General features: G+C 56.7%; 1 protein-coding gene across 2 annotated transcripts; it reads right to left on the reverse strand.

The window, feature by feature from the left end:
* Positions 1-635: 635 nt before the first annotated feature.
* Positions 636-6,229, reverse strand: SLC2A4 (solute carrier family 2 member 4). Of its 2 annotated transcripts, XM_006738916.3 has the most exons (11): positions 5,988-6,228; positions 4,555-4,671; positions 4,269-4,441; positions 4,053-4,177; positions 3,822-3,937; positions 3,561-3,723; positions 3,286-3,473; positions 3,052-3,156; positions 2,843-2,944; positions 2,150-2,353; positions 636-1,697 (listed from the first exon to the last, which is right to left on the reverse strand). In XM_006738916.3, exons 1-11 carry the CDS (start codon positions 6,018-6,020, stop codon positions 1,494-1,496), a joined length of 1,530 nt encoding a protein of 509 aa, XP_006738979.1. In that variant the 5' UTR covers positions 6,021-6,228; the 3' UTR covers positions 636-1,493. The 2 variants fall into 2 exon arrangements, with proteins under 2 accessions (XP_006738979.1, XP_081661940.1); XM_081805814.1 differs by lacking the exon at positions 4,269-4,441 and having other exon boundaries at positions 5,988-6,229.
* Between the last annotated feature and the right edge of the window lie 7,188 nt (positions 6,230-13,417).

Genomic DNA, 13,417 nt, shown 5'->3' on the forward strand with positions numbered 1-13,417 from the left:
GGATCCATCCTGTTGTTCAGAGGCACCATGTCCCTCCCCTGGATCAGGCTGAGAAGGAACCAGCCAGCTCTCACCTCCTCCTGGTTGTTTTTCTTTCCCACCCCAGTTTATTTTTGGTCTCTCCTCTAGCCCCTACCTCTGAAGCCATTTTATGAACTGTCATGTGCCACCTGAGCCTCCAGTAAAAACAAAAACAGGCCTTCCCTGTGGTCTTGGTCTCGGCGTCTTTCCTGTGGAGTCACTGGAGACTCCCTGTGAGTCACCTATCCCATCGTAGCCTGGGGCTGACCGCTCCCCTGCAGGAATGTTCTGGGAAGTGCCCAGGGCAGCGGCTAGCACTGGGGGCTACAACTTACTGAGCGTTTACTGTTCGTAAACGCAATGACCGGGGCGCCCAGCTGGCTCAGGCGGTAGAACATGCCACTCTTGATCTTGGGGTCGTGTGTTCAGGCCCCACGCTGGGTGCAGAGCTTAGTTTAAAAAAAAAAAGAAAGCAATGACTAGAAGCTTAAGTGTGGGCAGAGTGACCACATCCAGAGGATTCTTGGGCCTTGAGCTAAGACAGGGTGGAGAGAGGGACAGAGACGCAGAGGGGACAGGGAGCGGCCCCGGGTGCCTCCATGACAGGACGCGCATCGCATACAGTGACTTTATGTATGGATCTCTCTCTATATATACATATATATATATACATTTAGTACAACAGACCTTTGGTTTTTTCTTCCTACCCCTTTTGCAAACATATACAAAAATATCTGAAGGCTCCTCCCACCCCGTGTTTACAGGCAGCCTTTCAAACTCCTCTTTCCCTTAGTTGGTCAAAAGCTTGTGGGTAGAACACCCTTGAGGAGGGCAGAGGAGGCAGGAGTGGGGCCCCCCCTTGGAAGCCTCGGGAAGCCGTCCCTCTCACCACACGTGCCCTGGAAGATGAAGCGAGAGAGCTGAGCCTGCCAGGAGAGCTGAGCTCAGGCCTTGGGAGGCTGTGTCCTCCGTCTGGGAGGGGTCAAGATGGGACCCCCTTCCCCCAGAGTCTATGTGGCAAGAATTCAGAGAAAGTGCCAGTGAGGAGGAGGAGTCCGAGGTGACAGAAAGCTACTTCTCTGCTCCAGTCCTGCTCCCTGCTTCCGTCCACCCACTAAAAAGTCAGCCCAGGGCCTCTCCTCCCCACACCCCCCTCTTCTCCAGCAAGGGGTGAGAGAATATTCTGGAACAGAGGCTGGGTGGGGGTGGGGCAGCCTATGGAGGAGGGAGGGGATGAGCCGGGAGAACGGCTCACCCTGATGGCCACAGCCTAACACATAAATAATCCAAGAGTCACATGAGGGGACTGAGGGGGCGCTCAGACCACCCTTCCCTCCAGCTTCCCAGTTCTGCCAGGCCGCAGGGGCGTCACCCTGGAAGTAACAGGGAAGAGTGCTGCACAGGGGAGGAGGGGTCTCCGGGGCGGGGGGGAGAGGGGGGAGAGCACAGCCCTCCCACCTCTGCCTGGCCTCTCAGTCGTTCTCGTCGGGCCCCAAGTACTCGAGTTCCGTGCTGGGTTTCACCTCCTGCTCTAAGAGGGAGGGCGTCCGGTGGAAGTTGGCCGAGATCTGGTCAAACGTCCGGCCTCGGGTTTCAGGCACTTTTAAGAAGGTGAAGATAAAGAAGCCAAGCAGGAGGATGGCGAACAGAAGGAAGACGTAGGGCCCCATAGCCTCCTGGGATAGGTGGAGAAAGACGTGTTGGCAGGCGCGGGTTGGGGTGGTCTCGGTGGAGCCGGGCAGGAAGGGCCCAGGCGGGTGGGGGGCTATGCAGACGCAGGTGGCTCCTTGGCGGGGCAAGGGAACCGACCAGGAACTAGTGAAGAAGGGATTCTCTGTGCTCCACCTCCCATAATGTCTCCCTCTCTCCCGTCCTGAGGGCAGTACGCTCCGCTCAGAGCGGATTCCAACCGGTCGTCCGCAGGAGGATCGCGTGCTGATCGTTTAACTCTAAGTCGGGCCCCAGCTGGTTTGGAAGACAGCTCTGCTGTTAGCCCAGTCCTTCAGCTCCCACGTGGCCCACAGAGTGACCCCCAGACAGGAGCGGGGAAAGCAAGTGGGAGACGGGGATGGGCGCTTCAGAGCGGCCTACGGGGGTGGGAGACGGGGACGAGGCGCAGGGCACCTACCGCGACATACTGGAAACCCATGCCGATGACGAAGTTGCACGTCCAGTTGGAGAAGCCAGCCACGGCCATGGCCGCTGGGCGGGGGCCCTGGCTGAACAGCTCGGCCACGATGAACCAGGGGATGGGGCCCGGGCCGATCTCAAAGAACGCCACAAAGCCAAAGATGGCCACGATGGAGACGTAGCTCATGGCGGGAACGCGCTCCTGGGGCGGGCGGGGAGGGAAGGGAATTCAGGCGGTGCAGAGAACTGAAAGCCGCCCCTCCCAGCAGCTCACGGAGGAGCTGCCACCGGAGGTTAGAGCAGGCCTGTGGGCGGCACGGCGGGCTGCCCTATCGCTGCCCTACTCAGGGCCCAGGGGGCGTGAACGCCCTCTCGGCTACTAGGATGGCCCACTCGCTCCTGGTTCCAAAGCTGGCTCCTGACGACTGACTGCTCCTGAGACTGCGCAGGGGCGGGGGCCCTCCTTCCTGGCTGCCGTCGTCGTGCTGGAGCTTCCTCCCAAACTGGGAAACTGGTGCGGCCCGGGGCCCTTGGGACGGCGCGCGCGCGCACACGCACACACACGCACACATGCACGCACACGCGCGCGCGCACGCACACATGCGCGCGCGCACGCACACGCACAGTGCACGTGCGCATACACGCGCGCGCGCGCGCGGGCTGGGCTCCCTCCCCACCCCCCAGGCCTCACCAGCAGCAGCAGAGCTACAGTCATCAGGATGGCGCAGCCACACATTCCGGCCAGGCCCAGGAGGTGCAGCGTCCGGCGCCCAGCCCGCTCCACCAGGAACACCTGCAGGGAGAGTCAGGGCTCGGTGGAGGGCCTCCGGGCACAGGAGGTGGGGTGGGGGGGAGCTCCGGGGGGCGGTGCGGAAGCCAATGGGGGGCGCCAGCAGTTACCGAGACCAAGGTGAAGACGGTGTTGACCACACCGGCACCGATGGTGGCGTAGGCCGGCTGCCCGACCCCCGCCGTCTCGAAGATGCTGGTTGAATAATAGAAAACCTACGAGGGGAGGAGAAGGAAAGGGGCTGCGGACCGACCCCGCGCCGGAACACAGGGGGCTGGCTGCCGGCTCGCCTCCTCCTGAGCTGCTCCCTCACCCCTGCCCCGCCGAGGCTGCCGCCCACGTACAGCATTGATGCCGGACAGCTGCTGGCTCAGCTGCAGCACGACGGCGATGACCAGGGGCTGCCGGTGGGGGCGGCTGCCCAGGAGCTGGGGCAGGGACAGCGGCCGCTCCCGCTCCAGCTGCCGCTTCTCCTCCTTCAGCTCGGCCAGCGCGCCGGACACGTCAGCCCAGCCGGTCAGGCGCTTCAGACCTGGAGGTGACGAGTGTCAGGCCTGAGCGGACGGGGAGGGCCCCCCCTCCGCAGGTGCTGGCAAGGTGGTGGCGGGGGGTAGCTCACTCTTTCTGGCGGGCCCCTCCAGGTTCCGGATGATGTAGAGGTAGCGGGGGCTTTCTGGGCAGAAGGGCAGCAGGGCCAGCTGCAGGAGGGCGGGCAGCACGGTGACGCCCAGGAGCAGGGGCCAGAGGGCGGCGGTGCCCAGCATGGACTCCAAGCCCAGCACCTGTGGCAGCAGGGTGGGAAGGAAAGAGGGCCGGCCGTTCAGCCCAGAGCCCCACTCAACCCGCCCGCCTAGCCACCCGGAAGGCCAGGCCCAGTCACCTGGGCGATCAGAATGCCTACGACGATGGCCAGCTGGTTGAGCGTCCCCAAGGCACCCCGCAGGTGAGTGGGGGCGATCTCCCCCACGTACATGGGCACCAGCCCTGATGTGAGCCCTGGGCAGAGGGAAGAAGAGAGGGCTGAGGGCAGCTGGTCACTCCCGCCGCCAAGCTCAGCGCTGGTGGAGGGCAGCAGGGCGCTGGGCAGGGCCATGGCACCCGTGGCAGGTACCTGAGTAGGCGCCAATGAGGAACCGCCCCAGAATGAGCATCTCGTAGGAGGCGGCCGCGTTGGCCAGGCCCATGAGGGCGCCCCCCAGCATCGCCAGGACGTTGTTGACCAGCATTGCCCTCTTCCTGCCAGGCAAAGAGTGAGGCCGAGAGTTAGGGTGCCACGCGGCGGCCCCCTGCCTGCCTCCCCCCCAACCCTTGCCCACCAGCCCCATACCTTCCCAGCCACTGAGAGATGATACCGATGAGGAAGGAGGAGATCATGCCGCCCACAGAAAAGATGGCCACAGAGAGAGCCCAGAGGGTGGTGAGGGTGCTTGGTGGGATGGAGCTGGGTCCCTCAGGCCCCTGCCTCCCCAGCCACGTCTCATTGTAGCTCTGTTCAATCACCTGGTGTGTGTGTCGGGGGGAGACAGTGGAGGAGTGACGGCCTGCAGAGACTTCCCTCTCGGCTCTCCCCTGCCGCCCCCTGCCCCCCACTCTGCCCACCACAGGCCCTTCACCTTCTGCGGGGCATTGATGACCCCAAGGTTGTAGCCAAACTGCAGGGAGCCCAGCACAGCCGAGAAGACAGCAAGGATCAGGGTGCCAGTGACTCTCTGCTGAGGAGGTTCCCCGTCCTGGGCAGGCAGAAGCAGAGAGGAGGCGGGTCACATGGAATCACGATTTCTTTCCTTCGTCCAGGGGCCCCGGGGCCCAGCTGAGCCTGAAGATGCTGGGTTCCATCCAACATGTTGGGTGAGGGAAACTGGGCCATATTAGGAATGGAGCAAGGAACTCAGTGTAAACAGGAGCAGGAAGAACCCACAGAAACTGGGCATGAAGGAGAAGCTGGATGTTTGCGTCCAGCAAGCTGAGAAATGTTTGAGGATGTCGGCCTCACCATTTCTCCGTGACCTTGGGACAGGCTTGGCCTTAAGACTTGAGTTCAGATTTGTGTGACCTTGGGCAAGTCACTTCCCGGCTCCGAAGCCAGGTGTCCTCTGGGTTAGGGGAGAAAGGGGTGATGCGGCCAGGGCTTTGCCCACCTGGCCGTGCAAGGGAGAAAATCAAAACCAAATGCTACGGGGATTCCTGACGGCGCTGGATTTATAAACCGACAAGAGCCTTATCATCAGCCTCTGTCCTCTATCCTCCCCTCTGGGGGTGCTCTCAGCAGGCTCCCGCAGGCCCCAGCACGCTCAAGAAGGGCAATTCCAAAAAGGACGTCGCGGTCATTCCTCCCCGCATACGGCCCTCGGGGCGGCCTTCTCTGTCTCCGCCCCGGCCTCCCCGCCCCCTCTAGGCTCCGCCGCAGGGCAGGGCGGGGGGCCGTGCCCGGCCCCTACGTGGGCGAGCCGTGCCCGGGGAACGGGGGCGGGAAGGTGGTGCGAGGGGCGGTGGCCGCTTGTTGGCGGCACATACTGTCTCCAAGCGGAAACCTGAGCTGGGGGGGGGGGGCTGACATTCCCCTCAGCCCCTCCACCAACCGTGGGGCCATGGGAAAGTTCAGCGTCCTGGAGGACGGCCAGGAGTGGGGGTGGCGGCCCACGAGAGCCTCCGCTCCTCGAAAAACTTCCCGCGAGCCGGGACACACGGGCAGCTCCAGGAGGGCAAGACTCGCCCGGACCTGCTTTCTCGGCCTGGATCGGGGGCAGGGCGTCCCGCGATCCCGGCGCGCCCCGCCGCGCCCTGGAGAAGGGGGCGAACCCTGGACTCGGGAAACCCCGGGGTGGCCCGTGCCCCCGGACGGTACCCCCAGACCCACTCAGCCTCTTAGAAGGATGGGAATCCCACAGTCACGGGGTGGCCGGCCCGGGTATAAATAGCCAGGCCCCCACCTCCCCCACCCCCTGCGCCTGCGCAGGGACCGCCCCCTAGCTGACCCCAACCGCGACCCCAGCCGGAGAAAAGCGGGCCCTGTGCCCCCGTCCCGCCCTCGCATGCCGAACCCTACTTCCGAGCCGATCTGTTGGAAGCCCGACGGCATCTTGTCTTAGGAACCGGAGGCGCAGGAGCTGCAGTTAACAGGGAGGCGACTGGGGGTTGGCGGCCCCGGCCTGGCGGGCGGAGGGCGCGGTGGCGGCGGGCGTCCCGGAGCGACTTGCGGAGGACGAGCCTGGCGGGACCCACCGCCGCGAGCCAAGGACCCAGAGAGCGGCAGGGCTCTCGGGGATCTGGCGGAGCCCGGCTTGGGGGAGAGACCCGAAGAGCCCCCGCAACCCCCACGCGCCACGCCCTTCGCAGCACCCATTGGCCAGGAGCCCGCACACCCCAGAAGGCCACGCCCTTCCCTAAGCCTGGGGTTTAGAATTTGGCAGTGGGGAGCGGGCTGGCCGGCGAGGCCACGCCTCCCCAGCGTGCCCGGCGAGACGCGCCCAGAGGGTGCCCGCCCGCCTCCAGCCGCGAAGTTTGGGGAAAAGAGTCCCGGGACCCAGGAGGCCCCGCCCCACCTCGTGTGCGGACTCGGTCCAGCATCCCGGCTTGGGGCTGGGGAAGCACTGGAAAGCCGGGCGCCGCGGGTTGGGACCGCGGGGTCGGGGAGGAGGGGATGCGGCAGGTACGCTCGGCCCCGGAGAGAACTCGGGCGGCCTGAGACCGCGCGCGACCGGGCGCGCCGGGTGGCTGCGGAGCAATGGCCTGGAGTAACCCACCGCGCCTATTTTTAGCTCCCACGTTGGGAGACGCCAAATGTCAGGTCCCGGGTGTCCCGGCCTGTCCTGGGCGGGGGAGGGCAGGGAGATGGAGCCTTAAAGGGTCCGAGACACGCTTCCCACGCGGGGATGGCCCTGGGGCACAGGAAGTTCCGTTCCTAGCGCCCTGGGTGTCTGGGCTTGGTGGTCCTCCTTCCGTGCATCCGTGCTCCGGGCACTGCCCATGTGGCCCTTACCCTACACCCGTTCCCCACACTGGTTCCTGGATGCGGCCCGAGGGACAGCTGGTCACACCAACCACGCCACCAGCCTGAGGTCCCTGAGCTGCCACGAATGTGCTGGCCCCATGGACGACCTGGACACGCTCTCCGGAGGCCGCTCCGGGTCTGAAACCCCAGCGAGGAGGGCGCGACCTAAGAGATGGCGCGTGCGGGCCGGAGCGCAAGGCGCGGCGCCGCGAACGGGCCTCGGAAGCGCTGGGCTGTGGTGCCACCTGCAGGGAGAGCGAGGATCCGCAGCGGATCCGGGCGGAGTCGTCTCGGGCCCACCGGCCCTCGACGGTCCACCTCTGTCAGGCGTCCTTACATCCAACCCAGGCCTCGTTCCGGAGCTCCGGATCCGAGGATTCGGCGCCCGCCGGCACGGGGCAGCTCACATGATCCGCATGTCCAAACCTGCCCTTCCTCCTAACCTCCCCATCCCAGTGGATGGTTCCGTTGGCCCCCTGAGGATCCTGGAGGTCACGCTCGATTCCTGCCCTCTTTCACCCCCCACCCCCGCCGCGCCTTTACCCAGTTAGTTACCGACATTGGTGTGTTGACCTCCTCAACTCACATTCGTCTGATTTTCTCCCCCTGTACGGCTGACGCATTGGTCCAGAACATCATTACCTCCTGCCTCTTACTTTCCTTGTGCGGAGGGCAGAGTTCAACGTAAAAAACGTTCAACTGCATCACTCCCTCCCCAAAAGTCGGTGGTTCTTTGTTGCCCCCACTGTCGAGGTCAGACCCCTTTTCAGAGCGAACAAAACCTCCTGCCTTTCTTGTCCCATTTCAGTCTCACCTTCTAGACTTTATCCTCACAGCCTAGTCAATGCCTAACCCCCCCCACACACACACACGCACAAGGTGCCTCCGCTGTCTGGAACGCCAGAGGACTCCTAGTCACCCTTCAGAAAATGCTCACCCCCTCTGTGAAACCTTTGTTGACTTCCTCCAGGAAAACAAAGAGAGCCACGTGTCCCCGGTGCAGCAGATTGTCACCATTTCTTCTCTGTACTTCAACCTTGAGAGAAGATCACCTTGTTTCCCTCTATGTCCCCAGCACCCAGCCTAGTGCTGGGCACTCAGCAAATGTTGAGTGAATGCAATGAGGGTCTGGTCCTTATAGCCAAGAGTGCAGGTTGGGGAGCAATCACGAAGGACAGAGCTCTTGGCTGAATGGCTCCACCTGTCTGACTAAGGGGGTGCCGATGAAGAGCTAAGAGCTGAACGTTGAGGAGTCCCAAAGGAGCAGAAGACATTGACTGAGGCAGGGAAGGACAAATCGGGAAGATAAAGGGAGAACCAGAGCTGCTGGACTCCTACAAAGGCGGGGGCGGGGGAGGAGGGCAGGGAGAAGGGAAAAGCCAAGCAAGGTGCCTAGGAGCAAAGAGGGGGTACAGGAGGCACAGGAAGGGGGGCAGATGAAAAGCCAGTGTAGCAGGTGAAGTTCAGGGCTGGGTTCCATCCAGGTGCATGCCTGCTCTCATTCAGGTGCTTTGTTTCTGACGCTTCTCAGTGATGCCTCTAGGGCTTTAAGCCCCAGGGAAAGTGGAATCACAGAAAGCAAGTCAGAGCTGGATATAGAAGATAGGATACTTTGAAGAGCCTGGAGAAAGTGATGGGGAAGTAGGAGAGGAGACGAGCGAGAAATCAGGAGAGCGGGAAGGGAGTAGGGGAAAGGGCCTGGAAGGTGGGAACGAGGTTGTTGATAGGAGATGGGATAGGAAGGAGAGGCACATGACATGGGGGGGAGGGGAGGGACCTTGCATCGGAGATCGGAGGGTGTGTGTGGATCTTGCTGGGCGATCCTTGGCCCATTTGATAGAACCAGTCATAGCCCTTCCTCCACTCCGCCCTCTACCACGGGGTTTTAATCCCTGCAGGCTTGTTTTCCAAGCTCGTGACTACCGCCTTCTGGCTGGGTTCAGCCCATGGTAGGTAAGAGATTGGCGGGGGGCCCGAGAAAACCAGAGGACTCCCACAAACACACTGCCTCTAGCTTCTACTACACAGGCCCCTTTTACCTCCAGCTTCTGGAAGGCAACCTTGCTTCCTGAGCTCCAGCGATGCTGGGCCCCTGACTGTGCCTTCTCCACATTTTGTCTGTAGATCAGGGTCTCCGGTGCAGAGGATTGATTAACGACACGTGTTTATTGTGTTCATTGATCTATGCCTTATTTTTATCGTAAAAAGGATTCTCTTTTGGGGCGCCTGCCTGGCTCAGTCCGTGGAGTGTGCTACTCTTGATCTTGGGGTTGTGAGTTCAAGACCCACGTGGAACATAGAGCTTACTTTAAAACAAAACAAAACAACAACAAAAAAAAACTGGGACGCCTGGGTGACTCAGTCATTAAGTGCCTGCCTTCAGCTCAGGTCATGATCCCAGGGTCCTGGGATCGAGTCCCGCATTGGGCTCCTTGCTTGGCGGGGAACCTGCTTCTCCCTCTACCTGCCCTGCCTGCCACTGCCCCCTGCTTGTGATCTCTCTCTCTCTCTCTGACAAATAAATAAAATCTTTAAAAAAAAACTATTTCTCATTTCCATACCCATTTCCCACTTGACCTCCCTCAAAAGGGAACCATTCCAATGCACTTAATGGGCTCTTGCAAAACATCATTTGCTTTTGGGCACCTGGGTGATTCCATCAGTGAAGCGTCTGACTCTTGATTTCAGCTCAGGTCACGATCTCAGGGTTCTAGGATCAAGTCCCGCATGGGGCTCCCTGCTCAGCGGGAAGCCTGCTTCTCCCTCTCCCCCACTTGTATTCCAGGGAGTCTGCTTGGGATTCTCTCCCTCTCCTTCTGTCGCCTGCCCCCAACTCATGCTCCCTCGCGCTCTCTCTCTCCCTCTGCCCTCCCCCCCTCAAATAAATAAATAAATCTTTTGAAAAAAAATCAGTTGTTTTGTGTGCAAACATTTCTTTTTTTTTTTTTTTAAAGATTCATTTATTTATTTGAGAGAGCGAGAATGAGAGAGAGTACATGAGAGGGGGGAGGGTCAGAGGGAGAAGCAGGCTCCTCGCTGAGCAGGGAGCCCAATGCAGGACTCGATCCCGGGACTCCAGGATCATGACCTGAGCCGAAGGCAGTTGCTTAACCAACTGAGCCACCCAGGCACCCCGTGTGCAAATATTTCTAATTTATGTAAATAGTGTCATATATTTCATTCTGGTCCTACTTATTGTCAGTAAACACTCTGTTTTTAAACCTTATTCGTGCTTTGTCATGATCAGATTTGTTGCACGGGGTGGGGGGGGCACCTGGGTGGCTCTGTCCTTAAGCATCTGCCTTTAGTTCAGGTCATGATCTCAGGGTCCTGGGATTGAGCCCCACATTGGGCTCCCTGCTCAGCCGGAAGCCTGCTTCTCCCTCTCCCCCACTTGTGTTCCCTCTCTCGATGTCTAGCTCTCTCCGTCAAATAAATAATAAAATCTTAAAAAAAAAAAAAAAAAGATTTGTTGCCCAGTACCCCACAGTATCGCTCACACCACGTTTTGCTCGCAATCCCACTGGGTGAGCACCTACATCACCTGCAGTCCCCAGGGGCGATGCGGAACGTGGCAATGCACATTTCATACGAGGTGTGTTACCGGCTCCTATGAGAACTTCTTTGGGAGATACATCTCTGCCTGTGCGTATGTCTATTACTATTTCTATCGATCCCCACAAGTGGAATTTCTGAGTCACAGGGCATACTTACACTGAATTTGACTCAGTACTACTAGCTTACTCTGCAGAACGACTGTCCCCGTCTCCTGGTCCACCAGCAGCGTGACACCGTTCTTCTACCTCGGCAGACTCCCAGCGACTGTGACGGGGACGGACTCCGGGCTCACACTGTTCTGATACTTACTAATGCTGTGCCCTTGGGAAAGTTACCTAAACCCTCTGTGCCTTCTTTACCTCCCGGGTAAAATGAGAAAGTGAATAATGTAACACTCAGACAGTGCTTACAGGAGATTGAAGCGAATACGTTTTTTGGGGGTTTTTTTTTGTTTTGTTTTTTTAAACAGCTTTATTGACAAACAATAAACTGAGCATATTTCACATGCACAATTTGGTAAGTTTTGACAGATGTATACACCCATGAAACTGTCCCAGTCATCAAGCGAATGAACATATCCATCATCCCCCAGTTTCCTTGTACCTCTTTGTAACCCCTCCCTACCGCCCTTCCACCCACACCCTAGGCAACCAGTGCTGTCTGTCATCATAGAGCATTTTGCATTTTCTGGAATTTTATGCAAATGGAAACATACAGAATGTACTCTTTTTTTTTTAAGATTTATTTATTTATTTTAGAGAGAGAGCGAGAGAGCACCTGCGAACACAAGCAGGGGGAGGGGCAGAAGGGAAGAGAGAAACCCAAGCAGACTCCCCGCCGAAGGTGGAGCCTGACATGGGACTCAATCCCATGACCCTGGGATCATGATCCAAGCCGAAACCAAGAGTGGGCTGCTCAACCCACTGAGCCACCCAGGAACCCCCAGCATGGGCTCTTTTTTGTCTTTTTTCACTTTACGTAACTCATCTATGTTGTTGTGTGTATCAAGAGTTCATTCCTTTTTACTGTTGAAAATTATTGATTTATCAATGGTGATCAGTTTGATTACCCATTCACCTGTTGATGGGCATTTGGATTATTTCCAGTTCTAGGCTATTATGAATAACACTGCCTGGAACATTCATGCACAAGTCTTTGTATGGATGCTGTGCTTTCATTTCTCTTGGAAAATACCTAGGAGTAGACAGCTGGATTTTATTACAGATGGGTCTGTAACTTTGTATGAAATTGTTTTCCTAAGTGGTTGTACCATTTTACATTCCCATCAGCAGTGTATGAGACTTGAGTTTCTCCACACCCTTACTAACACTCAGCATGGTCAGCCTTTTAAAATCTGGAATGTGGCACCTGGGTGGCTCAGTTGGTTAAGTGTCTGACTCTTGATTTTGGCTGGGGTCATGATATCAAGCCCCACATCAGGCTCTGTGCTCAGCTTGGAGCCTGCCTAAGATTCTTTCTCTCCCTCTCCCTGTAGTCCCCACCACTCATATGCTCTCTCTCTCTCAAAAAAAATAAAATAAATAAAATAAAAAATAAAGTGAAATCTGGAATGGAGTATATGAGATTTTAATCCAATAAATGAAAATTTATTTGGATTTCTAATATTTGTCAGTTCAATAGATGAAAGATGTATCTTAATGCAGTTTTGTCTGATTACTCACGGCTTGGAAAATCTCTTGAAACACTTGTTAGCACTCTGGCTTTCTTCTCTTGTAAATTCCCTCCTTGTATTCTCTGCTTGTTTTCTCTTGGAGCGTTTTTCTTGTTCACTGGCAAGACGTTTTTTTAAAAAATGACATCAGTTCAGGGGCGCCTGGGTGGCTCAGTCGTTAAGCGTCTGCCTTCGGCTCAGGTCATGATCCCAGAGTCCTGGGATCGAGCCCCCCATCGGGCTCCCTGCTCGGTGGGAAGCCTGCTTCTCTCTCTCCCACTCCCCCTGCTTGTGTTCCCTCTCTCGCTGTATCTCTCTCTGTCAAATAAATAAATAAAATCTTTTAAAAAAAATAAAAAAATTAAAAATAAATAAATAAATAATGACATCAGTTCTTTGTCAGATTGGGACATTGCAAATACTTTCTCTCATTCTATCATCTGTCAGCATCCATCACCATTAATTATTCCTTGGTGAACTTGATTGAATAGAAATCCTTAATTTTGGTGTAGTCAAAATAATAGATTTTCCCCTTTATGGTTTATGATTTTGAGAAGTTATGTATGTTCTCTTCCATCTCTATACCACAAAACTATTCTTTTGCATTTTATTCCAATAACTCTGTGGTTTTATTCTTCACATTCAGGTTATTTATTTATTTATTTTTAAGTAATCTCTACGCCCCACATGGGGCTTGAACTCACGACCCCAAGATCAAGATCAAGAGCCCCATGCTCTACCGACTGAGCCAGGCAGGCGCCCCCATATGTGGGACTTTTTTTTTTTTTTTAAGATTTTATTTATTTATTTGACAGAGGGAGACACAGTGAGAGAGGGAACAGAAGCAGGGGGAGCGGAAGAGGGAGAAGCAGGCTTCCCACCGAGCAGGGAGCCTGATGCGGGGCTCGATCCCAGGATCCCGGGATCATGACCTGAGCTGAAGGCAGACGCTTAACCATCTGAGCCACCCAGGCGCCCCGAAAGATTTTTTTTTTTTTAATTTTATCCCCCCCATTCTTGAATGAATACCACAGTGTTATTGTTGCTGTTTTTCATGATGCTTTGTGGCAAGTTTAAATTTCTGGAAGCCCAAGACCCCTTGTGACTCTTCCTTTTCAATGTTGATTTACCATTTGTGGGCTTTTATTGCTCCATACAAATTTGAGGGTAAAGTTATCGAGATATTTTTTATTATTTATTTATTTTTTTTTTTTTTAAGATTTTATTTATTTATTTCAGAGAGAGAGAATGAGAG

The sequence above is a fragment of the Leptonychotes weddellii genome, chromosome 15, assembly GCF_054177405.1.
Source record: "Leptonychotes weddellii isolate Sample4059 chromosome 15, ASM5417740v2, whole genome shotgun sequence".
Classification (NCBI taxonomy): domain Eukaryota; kingdom Metazoa; phylum Chordata; class Mammalia; order Carnivora; family Phocidae; genus Leptonychotes; species Leptonychotes weddellii.